Source organism: Lagopus muta, chromosome 2 (assembly GCF_023343835.1).
Source record: "Lagopus muta isolate bLagMut1 chromosome 2, bLagMut1 primary, whole genome shotgun sequence".
Taxonomy (NCBI): Eukaryota; Metazoa; Chordata; class Aves; order Galliformes; family Phasianidae; genus Lagopus; species Lagopus muta.
The window spans coordinates 54968700-54987200 of record NC_064434.1 but is presented as its reverse complement, the minus strand read 5'-3'; the positions used below and the strand labels follow the sequence as shown (position 1 = coordinate 54987200).

The following is an 18501-nucleotide window of genomic DNA, read 5'->3' as shown; positions in this document are numbered from 1 at the left end:
CAACCTACAAAAGCAAATGATTAATATTAATTTAAATCAGTTATCTAATCTAACTCATCTGATAGCTGCTAATACACTAGAGAAATGAGGTAGAGCCTGGGAAAATAAGGGTGGAGAGGTTAGCAGCAGGACTACTGCTTTGACCACAGCCCACAGTTACACTGGCTTAAATCTATCAATAAACCACAGAGTCAGATACCCAGGAATGATAAGTTTGCACGTCATCATTAACTCTTCATTCCGTGCATGAGAAAAGAGGGGGTGGAGGTCACAGATCAGCACAATTCACTTTGGCGGCTAGTTGTTCTGAACTGTCCTCTTTCAACTTTTTTTTTTTTTATCTTTTTGGACAATGCTGTCCTGTCATTCAGGTATGTGATCAGCATTTTGATTCGGACATTAGGGTTTCTTTCATATACAGGTTAGTCTCACATCATATAGAGCATCTCAGAGATACTGTCTTTCTGTTCACACAACCTAAACTCTCACTTGGGAAAATATGTTCTTGCAATATGATCTTCAAAGCATCCAAAGATTGCCAAACGTAATCATATCTCAGATATATTTATTCAGAATATTGTTAAAAGTAATGCTCTGTCTTGTAATATAAATCACATTGCAGTTCTCCCGGCATATGTCCATTGCTTCTGCAGTAACCTTTTAAAAATTACTGTCCTCTTTGAGGGCTGTTTTTAGCCTATAACTATTTTTCTTGCCTCAAAATCTGCATCACAATATAATTTCTTTCTTCACTTTGCACTTCTATACCTCTTCTAGCTGTATGTGATGTTGGAGGTCTCTTGCAAGCTGGGCTGCTGGTTTAAATCCTCTTGCCAGTTCTGTCTTACATGATGCTTACAACTTATTTAACAAACTAGTTCATTTTTAGATCATTATGACTATGCTGACCAGTAGTTTCTCAGTGATGAAGATTCCTACTCTTAAATAGGAAAATGATATTAAAATATTAACATCAACAGTAGAAGATGTTTGTCTAAAATTTGTTGATTCTTCTGCTGCTTTTGTAATGAAGTAAATAATAGCCTGAAAAGTGTAACGGGAGATGCTAGATAAATTTACGCATTACTGAGTTGCAGTTAAACTCAAAAAGCATAATGAAAATATTTTTGGCAGAGCTTGGAATAATAGTACTAATTTCCACATTTGCTTTGAAGCCCTGAATCAAGAAAATTTGAATACCTGTATCTGTATCTATTCTCTATATCTAAGTATATACTTTTTTTTTTTTTTTTTAATGAAAGATAAAAATATACATGTGTAATTTCAAGTTCATTAAAAAAGTAGGGAAAATGAAGGGTAAGAGTTGCACTCAGCAAGAAGTGGGTGCTTGTATATTTACTTGAGAATCACAGTTTATTTTTCTGAGATACAGGAAGGAACTGAGACAAGAAGTTGGCTAAAATGGAAGTATTTTCTGCATTTACAGACTATTCTTTATTTTCAGCTTGGCTACAAAGAAGTATATAGGTGCTACAAATTACAGAGAGAAGATTCACAGCACTTTAACACCATGTGGTACGTTTCTTTTTTCTGGAAGCGAAGATGGAAAAGCTTATGTGTGGAATCCAGAGACAGGTAATTGTCTTACGATTTTAACTGAATTTTTCAAGATTGAGAGGAAAGGATTCTCTAAGCTTTACTGAAACGCTTTTGATATCAGGTGAAACCATCAGTAAGATGTTCTTAAATCTTGGAGCCTTAGCTCCATCTTTTCAGTAGTTGTCATTAATTTCTAATATCTAATTCTTTAGAGGAAACAAATAGGCAGAGATAGAATTTGTGGTATTCAGCAGGAGTGGAGCACCTTAAGCCGAGCTGCAGTTCCACAGTTCATGTGTGCAGATAAGCATCTTGAAATACACAAAAATGTTTTAAGTCAAATCAGTTATTTTGCTGATTGTTTTGATTTGTGTTTGGGTGGTTGTTGTGCTTTTTCTTTTTTAATTTGGGGATTAGGCTTTTGTTGTACAACACGTTTCTCATTTCCCAGGGCTGATCTGAGATTCTGAGTGTGTTAGGCCTTTGGAGTAAATTCATAAATTATTCCTCAGACTTAATAATTTTAAAATAACTTTACTACCAAAATATTTCTGGAATATATCTAGATGAGAAAAGATAAAGACTTTGTAATCTTGACTGTATGAGGTAATAGCAAAAAAAAAAAAAAAAAAAAAAAAAAACCCAGCAGTAGGTAACAAGTGCTCTCTAGTTTTCTTGACAAAAACTTGGCCTTGATTATGATGTGAAGAATTTTTTAAAAGGAAAAATACTAAGTCATTTAAAACTGGTAGCTAGCCAACAGTTTCATTTTGGGTTTCTTTCCATGTTTCCAACTAGATCAGCTCACATCCATGCCACTACATGATTTGTCTCAAAACTTAATATAAGTAGATAAATATGATACGGGAGAGAGAGACTGTGTTAATATATTTTCATTCAGCTTTCTTTCTTACTTAATGTACCATGTATATATTCACACACAATGTACACAATGTGATCATCTGAAGCACAAATTTTATTTCATTTTTTAATAACGTTTACATCTACAACTAAGATAGATATCAGTGGTGAAATAAAAGCACAAGCTTTTATTTCATTACATGTGCTATGTAACACCATCTTTCCAGAACTTGCTTAACAGAACAGCACAATTCAGCTAACCTGATGCATCCTCTGGGTTTTCCTGTTGCTGTTGCAACACCACTAACCTTTCTGACTTCTTGAATAACTCGAAAGCTTGCAGTGCTTTTTGTTTGTTTTGTCACGTAATACCTTTCGATAAGGAAATTATATAAAGAATGTTTATTTAGAGTAGTGGTCAGTACATTTAAAAAATATGAGCCTTAACCAATTCAAGAAGTAGTATACTCTCTAAGTACCTGATTTTTTTTTTCTATCCTACAGTAATATATCATTTTAGTTGTTCAGCTGAATGTTTGACTCTATTTTAATAGTGTAGGAATAATTTAGCTTACAGCTTCAGAATCATTACCTACTTCAAAAAGGTAAACAAAGTCTTTAAGTGTTTTGGCACCCTGCAAAATACTGCAGTTACTCTGCTGCATCAGATACATTTCCACGATACCAATAACTTTGTTTCACTTCTGCAGGAGATCAGGTGGCAATATATTCTGAACTTTCCTTCACATCTCCACTTCGTGACGTTGCCTTTCATCCACATGAACATATGGTGTCATTTTGTGCCTTTGGTCAAAACCAACCAATACTTGTATATATTTATGATTATAAAGGTACAGTACAAACTCTCTTTATACGTATACATGTAATTTGAATATGGTGTGTATTCCATATGAATATGGAGTTTTGAGATGGTGAAGGGCCTGCAGCATCTCTCCTATGGAGAAAGGCTGAGTGAACTGGGTCTGTTCAGCCTTGAGAAAAGAAGACTGAGAGGGGACCTGATCCAGGTTTATAAATATCTGAGGTGTGGGGGGCAGAATGGCGAGGCTGGACTCTTTTCAGTGGTGAGTGGAGACAGGACAAGGGGAAACGGCCGGAAACTGCAGCACAGGAAGTTCTGCACAAACGTGCGCAAAGAACTTCTTTACAGTGAGGTGACGGAGCACTGGAACAGGCTGCCCAGGGAGGTGGTGGAGTCTCCTTCTCTGGAGATGTTCAAGACCTGCCTGGACGCCTACCTGTGTGACCTGGTGTAGGGAACCTGCTTTGGCAAAGGGGTTGGACTCGATGATCTCTGGAGGTCCCTTCCAACCCCTACAATTCTGTGATTCTGTCATTTTTCTTTACTTCAGTAGTTATTTGCGTAGTGTTTGCACTTCTTTTGAAGGAAAAAAAAAAAAAAAAAAAAAAAGGTCAATTGATGATAGTAAATATCCTTATTCGGGGAGATACCAAAACATGACTGGACTTAAGCTGGAACAGGAAATTGAATTAGACACCAGAAGTCTTTCTACTTCAGTGATGTGTTATTGTGTGATTCTCTAACAGCACTTCTTGGCGTTTAGGCAGCATTGTGCAAATACACTGATCACTCTGAAAGTAATGCCTCCTGTTTATTTCCATGAAAACTGCAACAGGTACAAAGAGCACAATAACACTATTTGATAGAGCAAATTCTCAGGTACAGAACACTTATTTTTCAACTTAGTCACCAGCATTAGCAATGCATTTTCATTACTGATGAACAAGCACCAGTGTTCTGTGCTTGTGAAAATCTGCACCAGTGGAAGTGACCCATTGATTCACAAGTGCTGTGACTGCACTGTTGCTTGGAAAATGTTGCCCCATGTTCATCTTTCATCAATCCAAATGTATGGAAGTCAGAATGCACCGAATCCAGACTATATAGTGAGTGTGGTAAGACAGTCCGCAGTTGCCAAGATTGGCAATTTGCTCTTCAGATGGGTATGGGGCCTGTTGTTGTGTTGCAAGAGAAAGGTTGTCTTAAGTTTGAACATTCAGTTTAGTCAGTATCTCAGTGTAGCTGTCAGAGTTCATGGTTTGTCTGGGTACAGGAAAAGGATTACCCCTTTACTATCCCACAGGACAATGCACATCACTTCACCTGCTGAGGGCTGTATCTTGAACTTTTACTTCAATATGGAATTCATGTCACTACTTGGTATACAACTGTTTTGACTCCTGCTTAGACTGGTGACACTGTGTCTCTTGACTGGTAATGATGCAATCCAGGAAACTGTCATCTTCCACCTAGTATTAGTTCAATAGCTCCTGACAAACTTGCATAGGGAAGTCTTTCTTTTCCTGTGTGATCATGTGTGGAGCCCACATGGCATAAGCTTTGCAGTATTCAAATATAACCACCATTCTTTCCAATGCATTGAAGTTGATCTGCAGTTCTATATGCAGTTTCCTGGTTGTAATGTGTCAATTCACAAAGATGAGCTGATCTAGACATTCTTCTGGTGTAACAACGTCTGGCCACCTGGAATTTGGCACGCAACACTCACTACCTCACTGTGTTCACATCTGCTCTTTGGTCTCTGTAAGCATTCAGCAAGTGTCATAGAATCACTAAGGTTTGAAAAGACCTCTAAGTAGATCTTACATTCCAGTCATCCACCTACCACCATTATTTCCTCATTAAGCCATATCACTTAGTTCCACGTCTAAGCATTTCTTGAACACCTCTTGGGATGGTGACTTGACCACCTCCCTGAGCAGCCTGTTGCAGCACCTGGCTGCTCTTTTGGAGAATAAATTTTTTTTTAATAGCAATAGGACTAGAGTTAATGGCTTCAAGTTGTGCTGGGGAAATTCAGGTTGCATGTTAGGAAAGGTATTGGTGGTATGTGAAAGTTGGACTACATGATCTTGGAGCTCTTTTCCAACCTTGGTGATTCTATGATTCTAAATGTCCAACCCAAAACTCCCCAGTGAACCTTGAGGCCATTTCCTCTAGCTCTATTGCTAGTTATTGTGAAGAGGAGGCCAACACTTCACCACAACCTTCTTTCAGGTAGTTGTAGAAAGCATTAATGTCACCCCTGAGCCTCATCCTCTCCAGACTGAACAATCCTAGTTTCCTGAGCCATTCCTCATAAGATCTGTGTTCCAGACCTCTCACCAGCACAATTGTCCTTCTCTGGATGCACTCCAGGGCCTTGATGTCTTTTCTTTAATGAGGGGCAGAAAACTGAATACAGTATTTAAGGTGCAGCCTCACCAAAGCTGAGTACAGGAGGATGATCACCTCTCTGCTCTTGCTGGCTGTGCTATTTCTGAGGCAAGTCAGGATGCCATTGGTTGATGAATGTCAGTGGGTGTCATTTTTTCTACACAGAGGAATTCCATTCCATGCTTTGTTTTGTATACACTTCCGTGTCAGGTGCCATTTTATCAGACTGCCCCTCTGTCTGTTACATGGCAACAAAATGTAACAGGATGTTAGCGGGAAGGTTCAGCCTCTACTGCAGTACCACCAACATCCACCTCTGACATCTTGGTCCAGCATAATAGAATAGGAGGCATTATTTTCAGAGCACCTTTTGTATTACTTAAAATCCCCTTGTCAATACCAAGGTGGATTATGAAGCCAGAAAATAACATTGTCCTGAGAATTAGTGAACAGCTTAAAAATTCTCAGTATTTCATATTAGGTTTTGTTACTAAATAATTCTTAGTAGCATAGAAGATAACTGATATGAGATCATATAGATTTTTTTAATTAATGTTAAGCTTCTGATGTGAATATGTGGCAGACAATGTTTATTTCTCATGTTATCTACTTGTTAAAGAGAAGATGGTCAGAAATGCTAGCTGTGAGTTTGTGGTCTGCAGAACAAAATCCAGACTGTCCATTGCACTTTTCTCTGGTTTTGTGTTTTGTAGCTAGCTTTAGCAGTGTCACTGTTTCAATTAAGGACGTATTATTAGATTTTGATAGTAGATAATGTGAATGAGAATTAAGCATTAAATCTTGCTCATCTCTGACAGATTTTTTTTTTTGAATTTACATTTGTTATGATTGTAGGTTTATAAAGCTAATCCTGACTTCATAACTGCTTTTTAAATAACATGCACTAATGAGATTACTCATATCAAATCTCACAGTTCAAGTTATTTGTCTATTGAACCACTTGACTTTTACAGGAAAGTAAAGCGGAATGACTTTGCAGTCAATATTTAGTGCTAAACTTCAACCTAGTATGGTACATGCATTCTAGAGAGCAGTGGAAAATTTGTCAGTTGAAGGATTCCTTTAAAACAAATTTAGTACTTTTCAGTAGGCAGTGAATCTTTAAAAAGCTAGTAATGTGTGTGCATGTATATTTAGAGATCACACTGATATCACACTGGTAGTTATTTGTATCATCTGACTTTAACTAAGTCACTGGTGGCAGTAAGATTTTGCATAGGTTGTGGTTTTTTCTACATTGTCTGTTACTAACTTTTTGTTCCTTTTCTGGCTGAAAGCACACACTGCTTTCAGAAAACAGTCTTATTGCTGCAGTGTTGAAAGAGTTAATCATACAGTAATATTAATTTTAGTCATTGATGCATTTTTTTCAGACTCCGACAGTATGTGTTTTACACACACCAGAAGTTTTATAAATATCTTGGACAGAAGTTACATGTGAAATTAAACATTAACATTTATTGACTTGAGACCACAGTGTGAAAATTACAAAACTCATGTTATTTGTTTAAATGAGAGAGCACACAGCTTCCATCGAAAGTGTCCTGTTCTAGATGAGTCAGCTGCTTCCTAAGAAGAACTCCTGTATTTATACATGTGTCTAACAAAGAAAATTTCAGAACAGGTGTAACAAGGTTATTTGAACTTACTGCAAGCTATATACTTCCTGGCTTTTGAAAATATTTTCCCATTGTCAGTGTTTCTTTGTGGAGAGTGCCACTGTTTATCAGCAATATCATAGTATGAGTGCAGAATGAAAGGTTGTTGAACAAAGATAACAGAAGGGAGACATTGTGATCAGGAAGTGTATGGGGAAAGTTCCATGTCTTTTTGAGGTTTTTCTCCTTAGCACTATTAGTACAAATTCTGATGGCGTTTCACTGAAGATGTGACTGGCAAAATGATAGAGGTCACTGAACAGTTTTTTTTTCTCTTGACAATGTAAGTCTTCACCTGACACGTTAATATTGGTTGTTTTCACAGTTGCACAACAAGAAGCTGAACTTGTAAAGGATCTCAGCTCATCACTTAGCACAGCTTCTCCAAGAGGCCTGCAAATTAGTAGCAGTTTTTCTGAAGTACCTATGCAAAAAAGTTCAGTGATGTCTCCAGCAGATCAGTTTGCCAGTGTTGCAAGAACATCAATGCGAATGCAAAAGCTGAAACAAAAACTTGATTCTGTAATGGTAAGTCTTTTTTTTTCTAATGCAGGAGTATGCATTTTTCTCAAAGTTCATATTCTTAACTTATGTAGCAAAACATATGTGTATAGTCTTGAGATCTCTTCAGAAATGAATACATATTTCTGTAATGTTGTTGCACCTCTGACTAACTCTTTAGAAGAGATCAATCACATAAAGCTTAATTTTTGTTGTGGTTTTTTTTTTTATCAATTACTGGTGGTTAGGAATGGATTTTTTCAACACCCATTGTCGTTCACGCTATCTACTCTCTGGATCACTGTAGCTAAACTTTAGGAAGGTTGTTGGTTGTTATTTCTTTTCATCTATTCACCTATAGAACTATGTTTGGCCTAAGAAACAGAAGTTTCATGTCAGGGGACTGACTGTGTAGGGCTCAACTGTGTGGGATGAATTGCCTTCTGTTGGGTGCAGCCATTTCCAGTAAGCTCCACAAAAGCAGTTTGGACCCACTTCACGATGAAACTGGAAATGATCAGAAAAGCATATGGTACCTCTAGAAAACCATTAAGGAAAAATATAGCTGCAAGGGGCAGGAGGCACCAGCAGAAGGTGCAAAGGGAAGCACAGGAGGAGGCATATTTGGAAATAGAGAAGAAAGGATTTGAGGAAGAAACATAGAACCATGCACAAATAGAGCTACAGGATGAGATAATGGAAAAAGCACAAAGAGAAGCGCAAGAGAAGGTGTGTGAGGACACAAGAGAAAAGATAGGAGTATGTACATCCCTGAAAGAACTGCAACCCGTGAGAAATCCCTGCTGGAACAGGTACAACTCCTGAGGGGACTTTGGCCTGTAGAGGACCCACATCAGAGCTATTAAAAAGGGTAAGAAACAGTGACAGACCAAGAAATACTGCTAGTCACTAACCCATCTCCTGCACTATGCATTGCTTTACCAAAGGGACTAAGTGTAACACAGCATTAAAATAAGGCAGCTAGAGACTACAAAAAGGGAAGAAGAGATGTTTCAAATGAAGTTGAGGCAGATAAAGAGGAAGGAGAGATGTTTTCTTTTAGTGTTTTTTTACTGCCTCGGTAGTTTCTCAGTATCTGAATTGGTAATTAAAAGCTTTTGTAATTGACAATAAATTTAAGTAAGCAAAATTCAGCAACTTGAGGCTACCTCACTTTTGACAAGAAGGCAAGATATTTCAAGACTGTGCAGTTATAATTAATATTCACAATTACATGAACTGCATTTTGGTTTCCATGTATTATTTTTCACTTTAAGTACTTTTGAGTGCATGTTGATTTTTACGTAGCCTTAGGCTTTGTCTGCATTAATAATAGTGGTCATTAGATTAAGGTACTTGCTACTGAGGACTCTGTAGCTATTCTCATCAAATTTTAGAGGTTTTCATTAGAATTATATGTAGTCTGGTTCTCTGGCCTATACATCCCCATTATGCTTGTGTTTTGAAACTATCCAAAGGAAAGCTATCTCAGCCCTGTGATTTCTGGACTGCAATCTCTTAGTGGACCTCATTATAAAATGCCGTAATAGAGCATGGCTAGTGGTAGCATGTGACTGCTATCTGTACATCTGGCCACACATAAGTAAGCAAGTCTTGTTTATGTTTTGCCTATTTTGTTCTTCTCTTCCTCTACAAGTGAGCCCTAGTGCCTTGAAGTTTATTATGGGAAATGAGAGACATAGTATGAAGATAATCAAGCGTCTAATTATGCATTTGGGGAAAGTTCTTTAGAAAGACTTTCAAGGAGAAAAGATTCTTGCTCTTCTGCATGTCTTCATCTGAGGAAGAAGATGGGGATAATAAATTTCTTGGAGTTTTTTTGTTGTTGTTGCAGCAGTTTGATCCAAGAATTCTGGGTTCTCGGAGACAAATCTGTTTTAGTAGAGTCATGTGATAGACTACAGAATGATGATTGTGAGCTTTTAGTATCGGTTTCTGTAAAGTACACTGAGATCATCTGTCAAGAATTTTGCACTACGTGTTTCCTGTAGTTAGATGAAACGGTGTAAACTTACTGTGTGTTTAAGAGGATGACTTTCAGCCGCTGTCGTTCTGTAATCCTAACCTCCCATTTATAAATGACAGACCAGTTCAAGATGAACAAGTCCACTGTTAGCAGAATTGTGACCAAAGTCTTGGACAGCATCCTCCAAGCCCTCTGCTCATGGACCATATATTAGGGACATTTTAGAAAGGTCATCTGAGCCCTTTCACTGCATGGGTTTCTAAACAGTGCAGGATGGCATTTGAAAAAGTCCACATCCAGTCTGACGTCTGTCCCAGAACAATGTTGTTTACTGGAACTTGGAGACCTTCCTTGCAGAGATTTATGAAGAACTGAGGTCTTGGGTAGAAATTTCTTTTCATCTGAAGGACTTGTGATGCTTATATTTTCAGCAGTCTATCAGGAGAACCAGTAGGGACCTCGTTTCCAGTGAGAAACAGGACATTTATTGTATGCAGCTGCAGTATCTGTCAGCCTTATTAGGAATCTGATATTTGCTAGGGTGAGTAAGGAAGTTCCACTTGTGCAAAAGTAGAACCTGGATACTTGCAGCACTTTATTCTTTCAACATAATGATTGTCTAAGTCTTCCATTAGATAGAAACAGTGGAATACTGATTTGATAAGTGATAACCTTTGTGATTTATCAGCAATAGCAGTAACATTGCAAATTTTTCCTGACTTATTTCTACAATTTGATTTCATCAAACTCACCACCCAGCACCTCACTGTGCTCACACCCACTGTTTGGTCTCCATAAAAATTCAGCATCAGTGAATGTTAATGGGTACAATTTTTTCTGCATGGAGGAATTCAGTAACACAACACATGTTTGCTTCATATGCACTTCCATGCCAGATAAAATTTTGTCAGACTGCCCCTCTGCTGCCATCTGTCACACAGCGACAACATGTAACAGAATATTGGTGGGAAGGTTCAACCTCTGCTGTCATACCACTAACCCCCACCTTTGATGTCATGGGCCAGTGCAATAAAATAGGTGGCATTGATTTTGGATCAGCACTTGTATTGCGTATTTCTGCCTTGGGGAATTAATGCTAAGGTACATTTATGTTCTCAGAAGTTTTTGATAGAAAAACAATCCATCTTCAGACATGGAAGGATCACTTAAATGCTTTTCTTTCAGTGTTTATGTACTTAAAATTTCACTTCCGCCTATCAATCAAAATATGTGTTTCTATCTTTTCATAATGAGGGTAATATATGATATGTAAATATGGAGAGAAGTGCTTCTTGTAGAGGTATCCTAGCTGTGAATTTTTTTGTTTTGTTTTTTTTTTGGGGGGGGGTCAGAAACTCCATGCAATAACTTGAAAGAGAAGAAAAAAATCTTAACAGCAGCATCTGTTTATACTCTGTAGTACTAATCCTGGAATCAATTATATGTTGTCTGCCTCATCTCTTAGTACGTGAATGATTCTAAATTAAGGATGCTTGGATTTTCCAGTCATCTTCATGGCATATTTCTGTGTAAAAATACTATGAAAATGTTATAGAAGTGATTGCCAAAATTCTGTTACTCAGATTTTTCAGTGCAATATGTGGAATTCTTTCCTATACACAGAACTACCAATAACTGTTTAGTGGGTTTTTTTGGTTCTTTGACCATATCACTTCACCCAAATTCATCGAGAGAGTAGGTACTGGGAGAACATCCAGAAGTATTCTACCTCAGATTATGTTTAATATATAGAACTTTGATGATTAAGCTGTATGACTGTATTTTGATATCTGATACTTCTGGTATGTACTATTTTTCTTTCCATGACTTTCACTTCATATAAAAAGTATGTCAGGCATGAGAAATGTATTGCAGTCATTTTCTGGCATAAATCTATAGCCATTGTAACTATTTTATCTGAGGATGAATTAAGATGATGATAAGCATTTTAATGTTGTGGATTTTGCTGATTGATCCCTTAATTTTATTTATTAAAATTAGTTTTCTTGCCATTAAAGTTTGTGTAATATTAAAAAAATGTCACTCACTGTTTGTTTTCTCCCTGCTGAACAAAGATGACAGGGATATCTGAGCAATGTTATTTTTATTCAAATCATATATAGAGCAGAGAAAGCTTGGCTCACTCATACTGGTAAAAGAGAACAGATTATATCTGCTTGTGCAAACTGCCTCCAAATCACCAAAGCGTGGAGAAAGCAGCTTTTGTTAACAAGGACATTTTATGCAAGAAAAGACCATAAATGTACACTGATTCAATTCACTTTCCTTCAACGTGTTGGGTACAGGAGGAACACAGTTGGTGGCTCAAATACTGAAATACTGTAAACCAAGAGGAGTGTGGATGCCCCTTCCTTGGAGATGTTTAAGGCCTAGTTGGATGGGGCCCTGGGCAGTCTGATCTAGTACTTGATCTAGTGGCTGACAACCCTGCCAGTGGCAGGGGGATTGGAATTTGATGATCCTTGAGGTCCCTTCCAACCCAGGCCATTCTATGCTGATTCTGTGATATGTAAGAATAAACCTCAATGGATTTTTAATAAGGTTTTGCAAATTCCTTTTTTTTTTCTGTTAACTGGAGTAAGCAATCTCTTTCTTATTCAAACAAAAAGAGATTAACTATGGATTTACATTCAAAAGTGCTGCTTTATTATGAGGAAGTTGTCAGGGTTTTTTGTTTTTGTTTTTTTTTTTTGCTTTCTCTAAATGTGCATTAGTTAATCTCTGGAGTAAGCCAATGAAGACTAGTCAACATAAATTAGATTATTGTTTATGTGCTTCATTTTAGAAGCAACATAATGAAATGCAAACTGGTTTCTAGAAATTCACTTTTTTGTGGTCTAGAATAATTGGGATGATAATGAAGTTTTCACCAGAAAAAAACAAAAAAAAAAAAAATAAAAAAAAAACCTTTTGGACATCTCTGGAAAAGCAAAGAAATCAGAAGTTCTACCTAGAAAAAATGTATATGTGGTAGGAAAAACCTAGAGTCTAAGCAAATGCTTTGGTAACAGTGAATTAATGCTGGGAAGGAGTTTACAAATGTCTGAGTATTTACAGAGTTACCTGAATCTGCATGCTGTGTTTAGGATTATGTCCTAATGGCTTTTACCATAAAATGGAGAGGAATTGGTTTCTATACATATTTAAGCATCTGTGAGTCAAAGAGTTTCTGTTGTCTGTTTTCTTTAGGAGGAGGAGACATAAAAATCTTTGGGTCCATTTTGAATGAAATGCAAGTTACATCTATTTTCATTTCCATGCAAAGGTTATTTGTTTTCTTTAACTAGTAAAGAAAAGTCATGGATTTTTTTTTTTTTTATCCCACCGTATTTTTGATAGCAGGAATCAAAACCAACCTTGATGGAGTCCACAGTTTATGTATAGCCTACAGGGTTTTACTGTGCTAAGATCTAGTTTTTACTACTTATGCTGATACCCTCGGCCAGTTCTGCTATCATGTATTTCCATGCATGTTTGTATGCTGAAGAAATACCAGTTTTCTCCAGACCAGGAAAGATCATACTCTGAGTATGACTGAGTGAAGCTGCATAGCATAGCCTAGAATTAACTGCGTTGTACCTTGAACAAAGAATTTGGTTTTCTTTGTGGCTAAAAGAAAGAAGCTTAATACTTTTAATTCTTAACAACAACAACAAAATCTTAAAAAGGAAGAAAGGTTTTGCGGTAAGCCGGTCATTGAAATGCAGGAACTCTGTGGCGTTACTGAGCAATGGAATATATATAATTGCTGTGAGCTGAGACACATCTGCTACAGACAGTGGCTTTGTCTGTACTGAACAAAACTGAAAGAGTAAGAGGTGCTATAGAGCTGGCCAAATTGATTTGACTTGCGAGTAAGCATATATATATATGGAAATCTTGCTTTGTATTGATTAGAAAGATCATAAAATTGCATTCCTATGGAAAAAAAAAAAAAAGGTCCTTGTCAGCACGTGAAGTTTTACAGTATTCTGTTTTTTTGTCTCTCAGAATTCACTTTTAATGTAAAAACTAGTTCTACTGAAAGTGCTTATTTGCATAATTTGCATGGAGCTTCCCATACATAAAAAAAAAAAAAAAAGAACAATGCAAATCAGCTTTGTTAAAACTTGGCAAAAATTATCTAGGTATCCTTTTATTGCTACAAAAACTACACAAATGTTATAACTCTAAGTTTTACTCAATTCAGGATAGTAGCAAACTGTGTCTTTGATAAAACTGCGGTTTTTGCATGAAGCAAGCAAAGTCTGTTGTGAAAAATAAGTAGATTGATGGTTGGTCATCTTAGCCAACTTTGCTCGTTGTTGTAAAGGTATTTAGCAATGTCTTCCCTCAGCATGAATTTCCAAAAAAAAAAAAAGAAAAAAGTGAAAAATTGCTTCACTCTACTCTGTAGCCTTCTGTGTCTGTTGTAGGAAAATTAATTACTTTTTGTAAAACACCATACTTTACGTAGAAACACCAATGTGAATAATCAGTTCTCATTTTAAAGCTGAATGACTCCTTTCTCTGTTATAGTATTGTCAGCAATTTTTTTTTTTTTTTTCTTTCTGGACCTTTTATGAGATTTAAATAGCACTTGTGAGCATGGCACTGAAGTCATAAAAACTCGTATTCTGCATTTAGTTCAGATGGGCAGTCTTGTATATTTCACCTGCAGTGAACTTCCCTGCTATTAAGGGGAGGAATGCATCACTCTTGTCAAATTTCTTACATTTAAAATGGAGGTGTCCAACCTTTTGTTTTGCCTCGTCCTCCCTGAGTGAAGAGGAATTGTCTTGGGTTGCATATAAAATACATGATATAGTCAGTGTATGTCATAGAAAACAAGGGCAACAAAAACATAAAATGAGGAGATCAGACACGTATAATTTAAAACTTTGTTAAATCTCACTTTTATATAAACATAGTGTTTTCTTCCTTTTCCTCTTGCTTTTAGGGACTTGGAGGAGAATAGTAAGCTAGATCTTGTTTTGTGTTTTTAAAAAGCTGATTTTCTTAAATCTAAAGGAGCACATTCACTTCTAATGTAAGTGTCTAGTGCATTTCATTTAAAAGCATATGTAATGAGTGTTTGGGCAATACAACAGGAAAATAAATAAATAAGGAAAAATAATAATAAACAGGAAAATAAAAAATAAATTCATTAAAATGAATTAAATGCTGCACAGGTATGTTTTATGTGTGTTTTGTATCTCTCACATAATATGATTCAAGCACCACAATCAAGACAATTTTCTCTTGATTCTCTCCCCCCTCCCTGGGATGAGCCAGAGAAGTTAAGTGTTTCTAAGAGCTAGTTTTAAATAGTTTGCTCTGCCTTGCTTTGTTTGATTACCAAAGGCTGATACATTTAATCTGTCTTTATTCCCTGTTGCATTGGGAACTAATTGTTTGCTGTCAGAGGAATTCCAAAAAGTTTCATGACTATTCTTAACTGGAAAATATACTTTTGTTCCATTGATGATGGAAAAAAAACATAATGTGTGCCCATCACAGAATTCATGCAAGGGACTGATCTTCTAATTTGTCTTCCTGCAGAAATGCCCCCACTGGAGTTAACAGTCAGTAACAGCAGATGAAATACTGGGGAACTGAGCTCCACATGTTTGCATAACAAGATTGCTTTTCTGTATTTGAGTAAAGACATAAGCTAATGGCTTCCTACTGTATTTGTGTGTATCAGAGAAAACTTCGTATTAATGAAACTTAATTGCTTACGTATGTAAATTTTGCAAAAACAAGATTGGTTCTGGTGTTGTTCAGAACAGTCCTTGCCATTCTACTTGCGTTGCGCAATTGCTGCTTATTGACATTCAGCTAAATTGACTAATACCTAAATGTGTTAATGCTTTTATATCATGTCCACTGATTGTTCTGGTTGCCCAGAGATGTGGTGGATGCCCATCCCTGAAGACTTTCAAGGCCAGCAGCCTGATCTAACTGTGGATGTCCCTGTTCATTGCAGGAGAGTTGGAAGGAACCTTTAAAGGCCAACTCTAAGGATTCTATGAATCTTTCTGTCCAGTTTTGGTATATAGTCCTACGACTTATATGCAGTTGCTAAGAGGGTACAGTTTTTATCAGGTGCTTCTTTCAATACAGTTAAATCCATTTTACTACATAGTATCCAAATATAGTTGCATTAAGGTCTAATATAATAATGCAGAAGAGATGACAGAATCATAGAATGGCCAAGTTGGAAGGGACCTCAAGGATCATGAATCTCCAAAGCCCTGCCACAGGCAGGGCCACCAACCTCCCCATGTAATACCAGACCAGGCTGCCCAGGGCCCCATCCAACCTGGCCTTGAACACCTCCAGGGATGGGGCATCCGCAACCTCTCTAGGCAGCCTGTTCCAGCACCTCACCACTCTCTGTAAAGAATTTCCCCCTGACATTCAACCTAAATCTCCCCTCCCCCAACTTCAAACCATTTCCCCTGGTCCTGCAGTTATCAGCCCTTTCAAAGAGTTGATTCCCCTCCCCTCTCTAGGCTCCCTTTAGGTATTGAAATGCTGCAATGAGGTCACCCCTCAGCCTTCTTTTCTCCAGGCTGAACAATCCCAGCTCCCTAGCCTGTCTTTGTAGGGGAGGTGCTCCAATCCCCTGATATCTCCGTGGCTCTCCTCTGGAGTACTGTGTCCAGAAGAGATAACAGATATCCTCCGTGTCTCAGTCAGGTTGCTCAATGTACATGATTGGAGCTGTATTACCTTCAACTCAGAACATCTGCCAAGGGCCAAATAGTTGGCCACTTTTATCAAAACCCATTGAACTGTTTATGATATGACAGAAATGATACTTAGACAAATTATACCACTTCTGGAAATAAGTCTCTGACTCTCTTTGTTCTAGCTGTCTCCATTTGTTTAAATAGAATTTAAAAGCCAATAGATTGAAAATTAGAAAAATGTCACTGTCATATTTTGGCCCCCCAAATGAAGGTTAAGGGTGTGATTAAAGATTACTGAAGCCTAAGAAAATGCATCTCTAATAGTAGGATTTTAGTTGCATTAAGTGACTATACTACATTGTGTAATGGGCTTCATTTTTGAAAGGGTTAACAGTAATGGTTTATTTAATGTAAAATAACTCTCCCCAAAATTTTAGTATTCAAATATTTTTGAAGGGGAAAGTTTCAAATATTTTAAGGTCTGTTTTTCCCTCACCTTTGGCCAGTTTACCAAAGGAAGCTAGATAAAACATTTAACAAATAGTGAAATTCTTTATTTGATTATGTGAAAACCTCTGATTGTCATACATTTTGCATAGCCTCTATGGGATAATGTATTGAGTAAGGTTTGGGAAAGGTTTATGCATTGCACTAGCTTCGTGTATCCCAGGAAATACCACAGCAAATCAAATTTTAACTACATTATCTTTGTTATTATGAAAATTACGACTCCACGTATTTTTTGTGTAGCTTGCTTGAAGGATGTGTCTGGTATTTTGGATAAAGTATACTGTATTGACTTGCAGAAATAAGTTTGGTGTTAGGACTGATTTAAGACTTTTTTTTCATCTCAGACTAATATTATGTAATCTCTTCTTAGATGTTGCATTGTTTGAGTACTGAAAAGTGAGAAGTTATTTTAAATATTGCAGTTTATAACTGTATATAAATGCCATTTAATTTTGATATACTAAGATGCAACAAGATGATAATTGACTTTTTTTTACGCTTTTCACTACTTGAGAATTTTTGTCTCCAAAAAAGTGCGATTTGTTTTGTGTATTTGTCAATACTTTTTCCATAACTAAATGTTCAAAAAACCTACCCATAGAAATTGCTATTTGCCATCTGCTTGTCTTGTATTTTTTCCTATATTTTAATAATTCTTTAAAATGAGTAATTGTTTCTCTACATGATATTGCATCAGGTAACCCAGGAAATTACACGTTGGTTTCTGATTTGTCTTTCCTATTACAGACAAGCTCAAATCTCTTGCTTCCTGCTACATCATCACTGTCACCGCACTCCAAACTAAGACTGCCAAACTCTCTGAGCACTCCATTGAATCCTCTGTATTCTTTCTCAGGTAAAAGCGGTAAGTTTCTTTCTTTATATTATTACTCTCTAGCAAATATGCCAAAACTTCCGTGATATTTTTTTTTCTATCTTTATAAATTTTGCTTTGTAGCTCTTCCAGGGAGTGGCTAGTTTGTTAAATGCGATTATCACATTCCACCCGCGAAGGGAGAGATATGTGACCAGATTTGTAAATCCCTTCAGTTAGATTAAGGTGAAAAGTACTTGGAGTCCAAACACAGTCATCAATTTTAATGAGAATTTCTACAATGCAATTGCCTTAAAAGTATTGGCACTCTTACAGTTGTATTTATCTAAGCTTTGCAGCTAACCTGTGCAACTTGATAGAGCCTTGTGTTACTTAGGAGCTTTATTAGACTGGGAAAAAACAGGAGAAAGAGAGAAAAGAGATGGACTGAGTAGGTGATCCCTGGCCAGGTACCAGCATTTACCTAGCTAGTGGTGATCCTCGGTCTGTGAGAATGTTCATACAGAAGTCTCACCTTTTCTTGGGAATTCTTGTATACCTGCTAGTTTTTGGGGTTCACAATTATTATCAGTTGGTCGCTCTGTCCTCCTTGAACGTGGGAATTTGGGCCAGAATGAGACCATCGGATCTCCAAGTGCTCCTTCCTCCAA

At 36.9% G+C, this 18501-nt stretch overlaps 1 protein-coding gene across 8 annotated transcripts in view; it reads left to right on the top strand.

Moving 5' to 3' along the window:
• The window catches only part of AHI1 (Abelson helper integration site 1), a 107509-nt gene that overhangs the window by 26978 nt on the left and 62030 nt on the right, over window positions 1–18501 (top strand). For 7 of the 8 annotated variants that reach the window (XM_048936728.1, XM_048936729.1, XM_048936726.1 and 4 more), the window contains exons 16-19: window positions 1466–1596; window positions 3132–3272; window positions 7646–7848; window positions 17764–17881. In XM_048936728.1, the coding sequence (XP_048792685.1) occupies window positions 1466–1596; window positions 3132–3272; window positions 7646–7848; window positions 17764–17881 (593 nt within the window). The remainder of the gene's footprint in view (window positions 1–1465; window positions 1597–3131; window positions 3273–7645; window positions 7849–17763; window positions 17882–18501) is intronic. The other variant, XM_048936732.1, reaches the window with a different exon arrangement.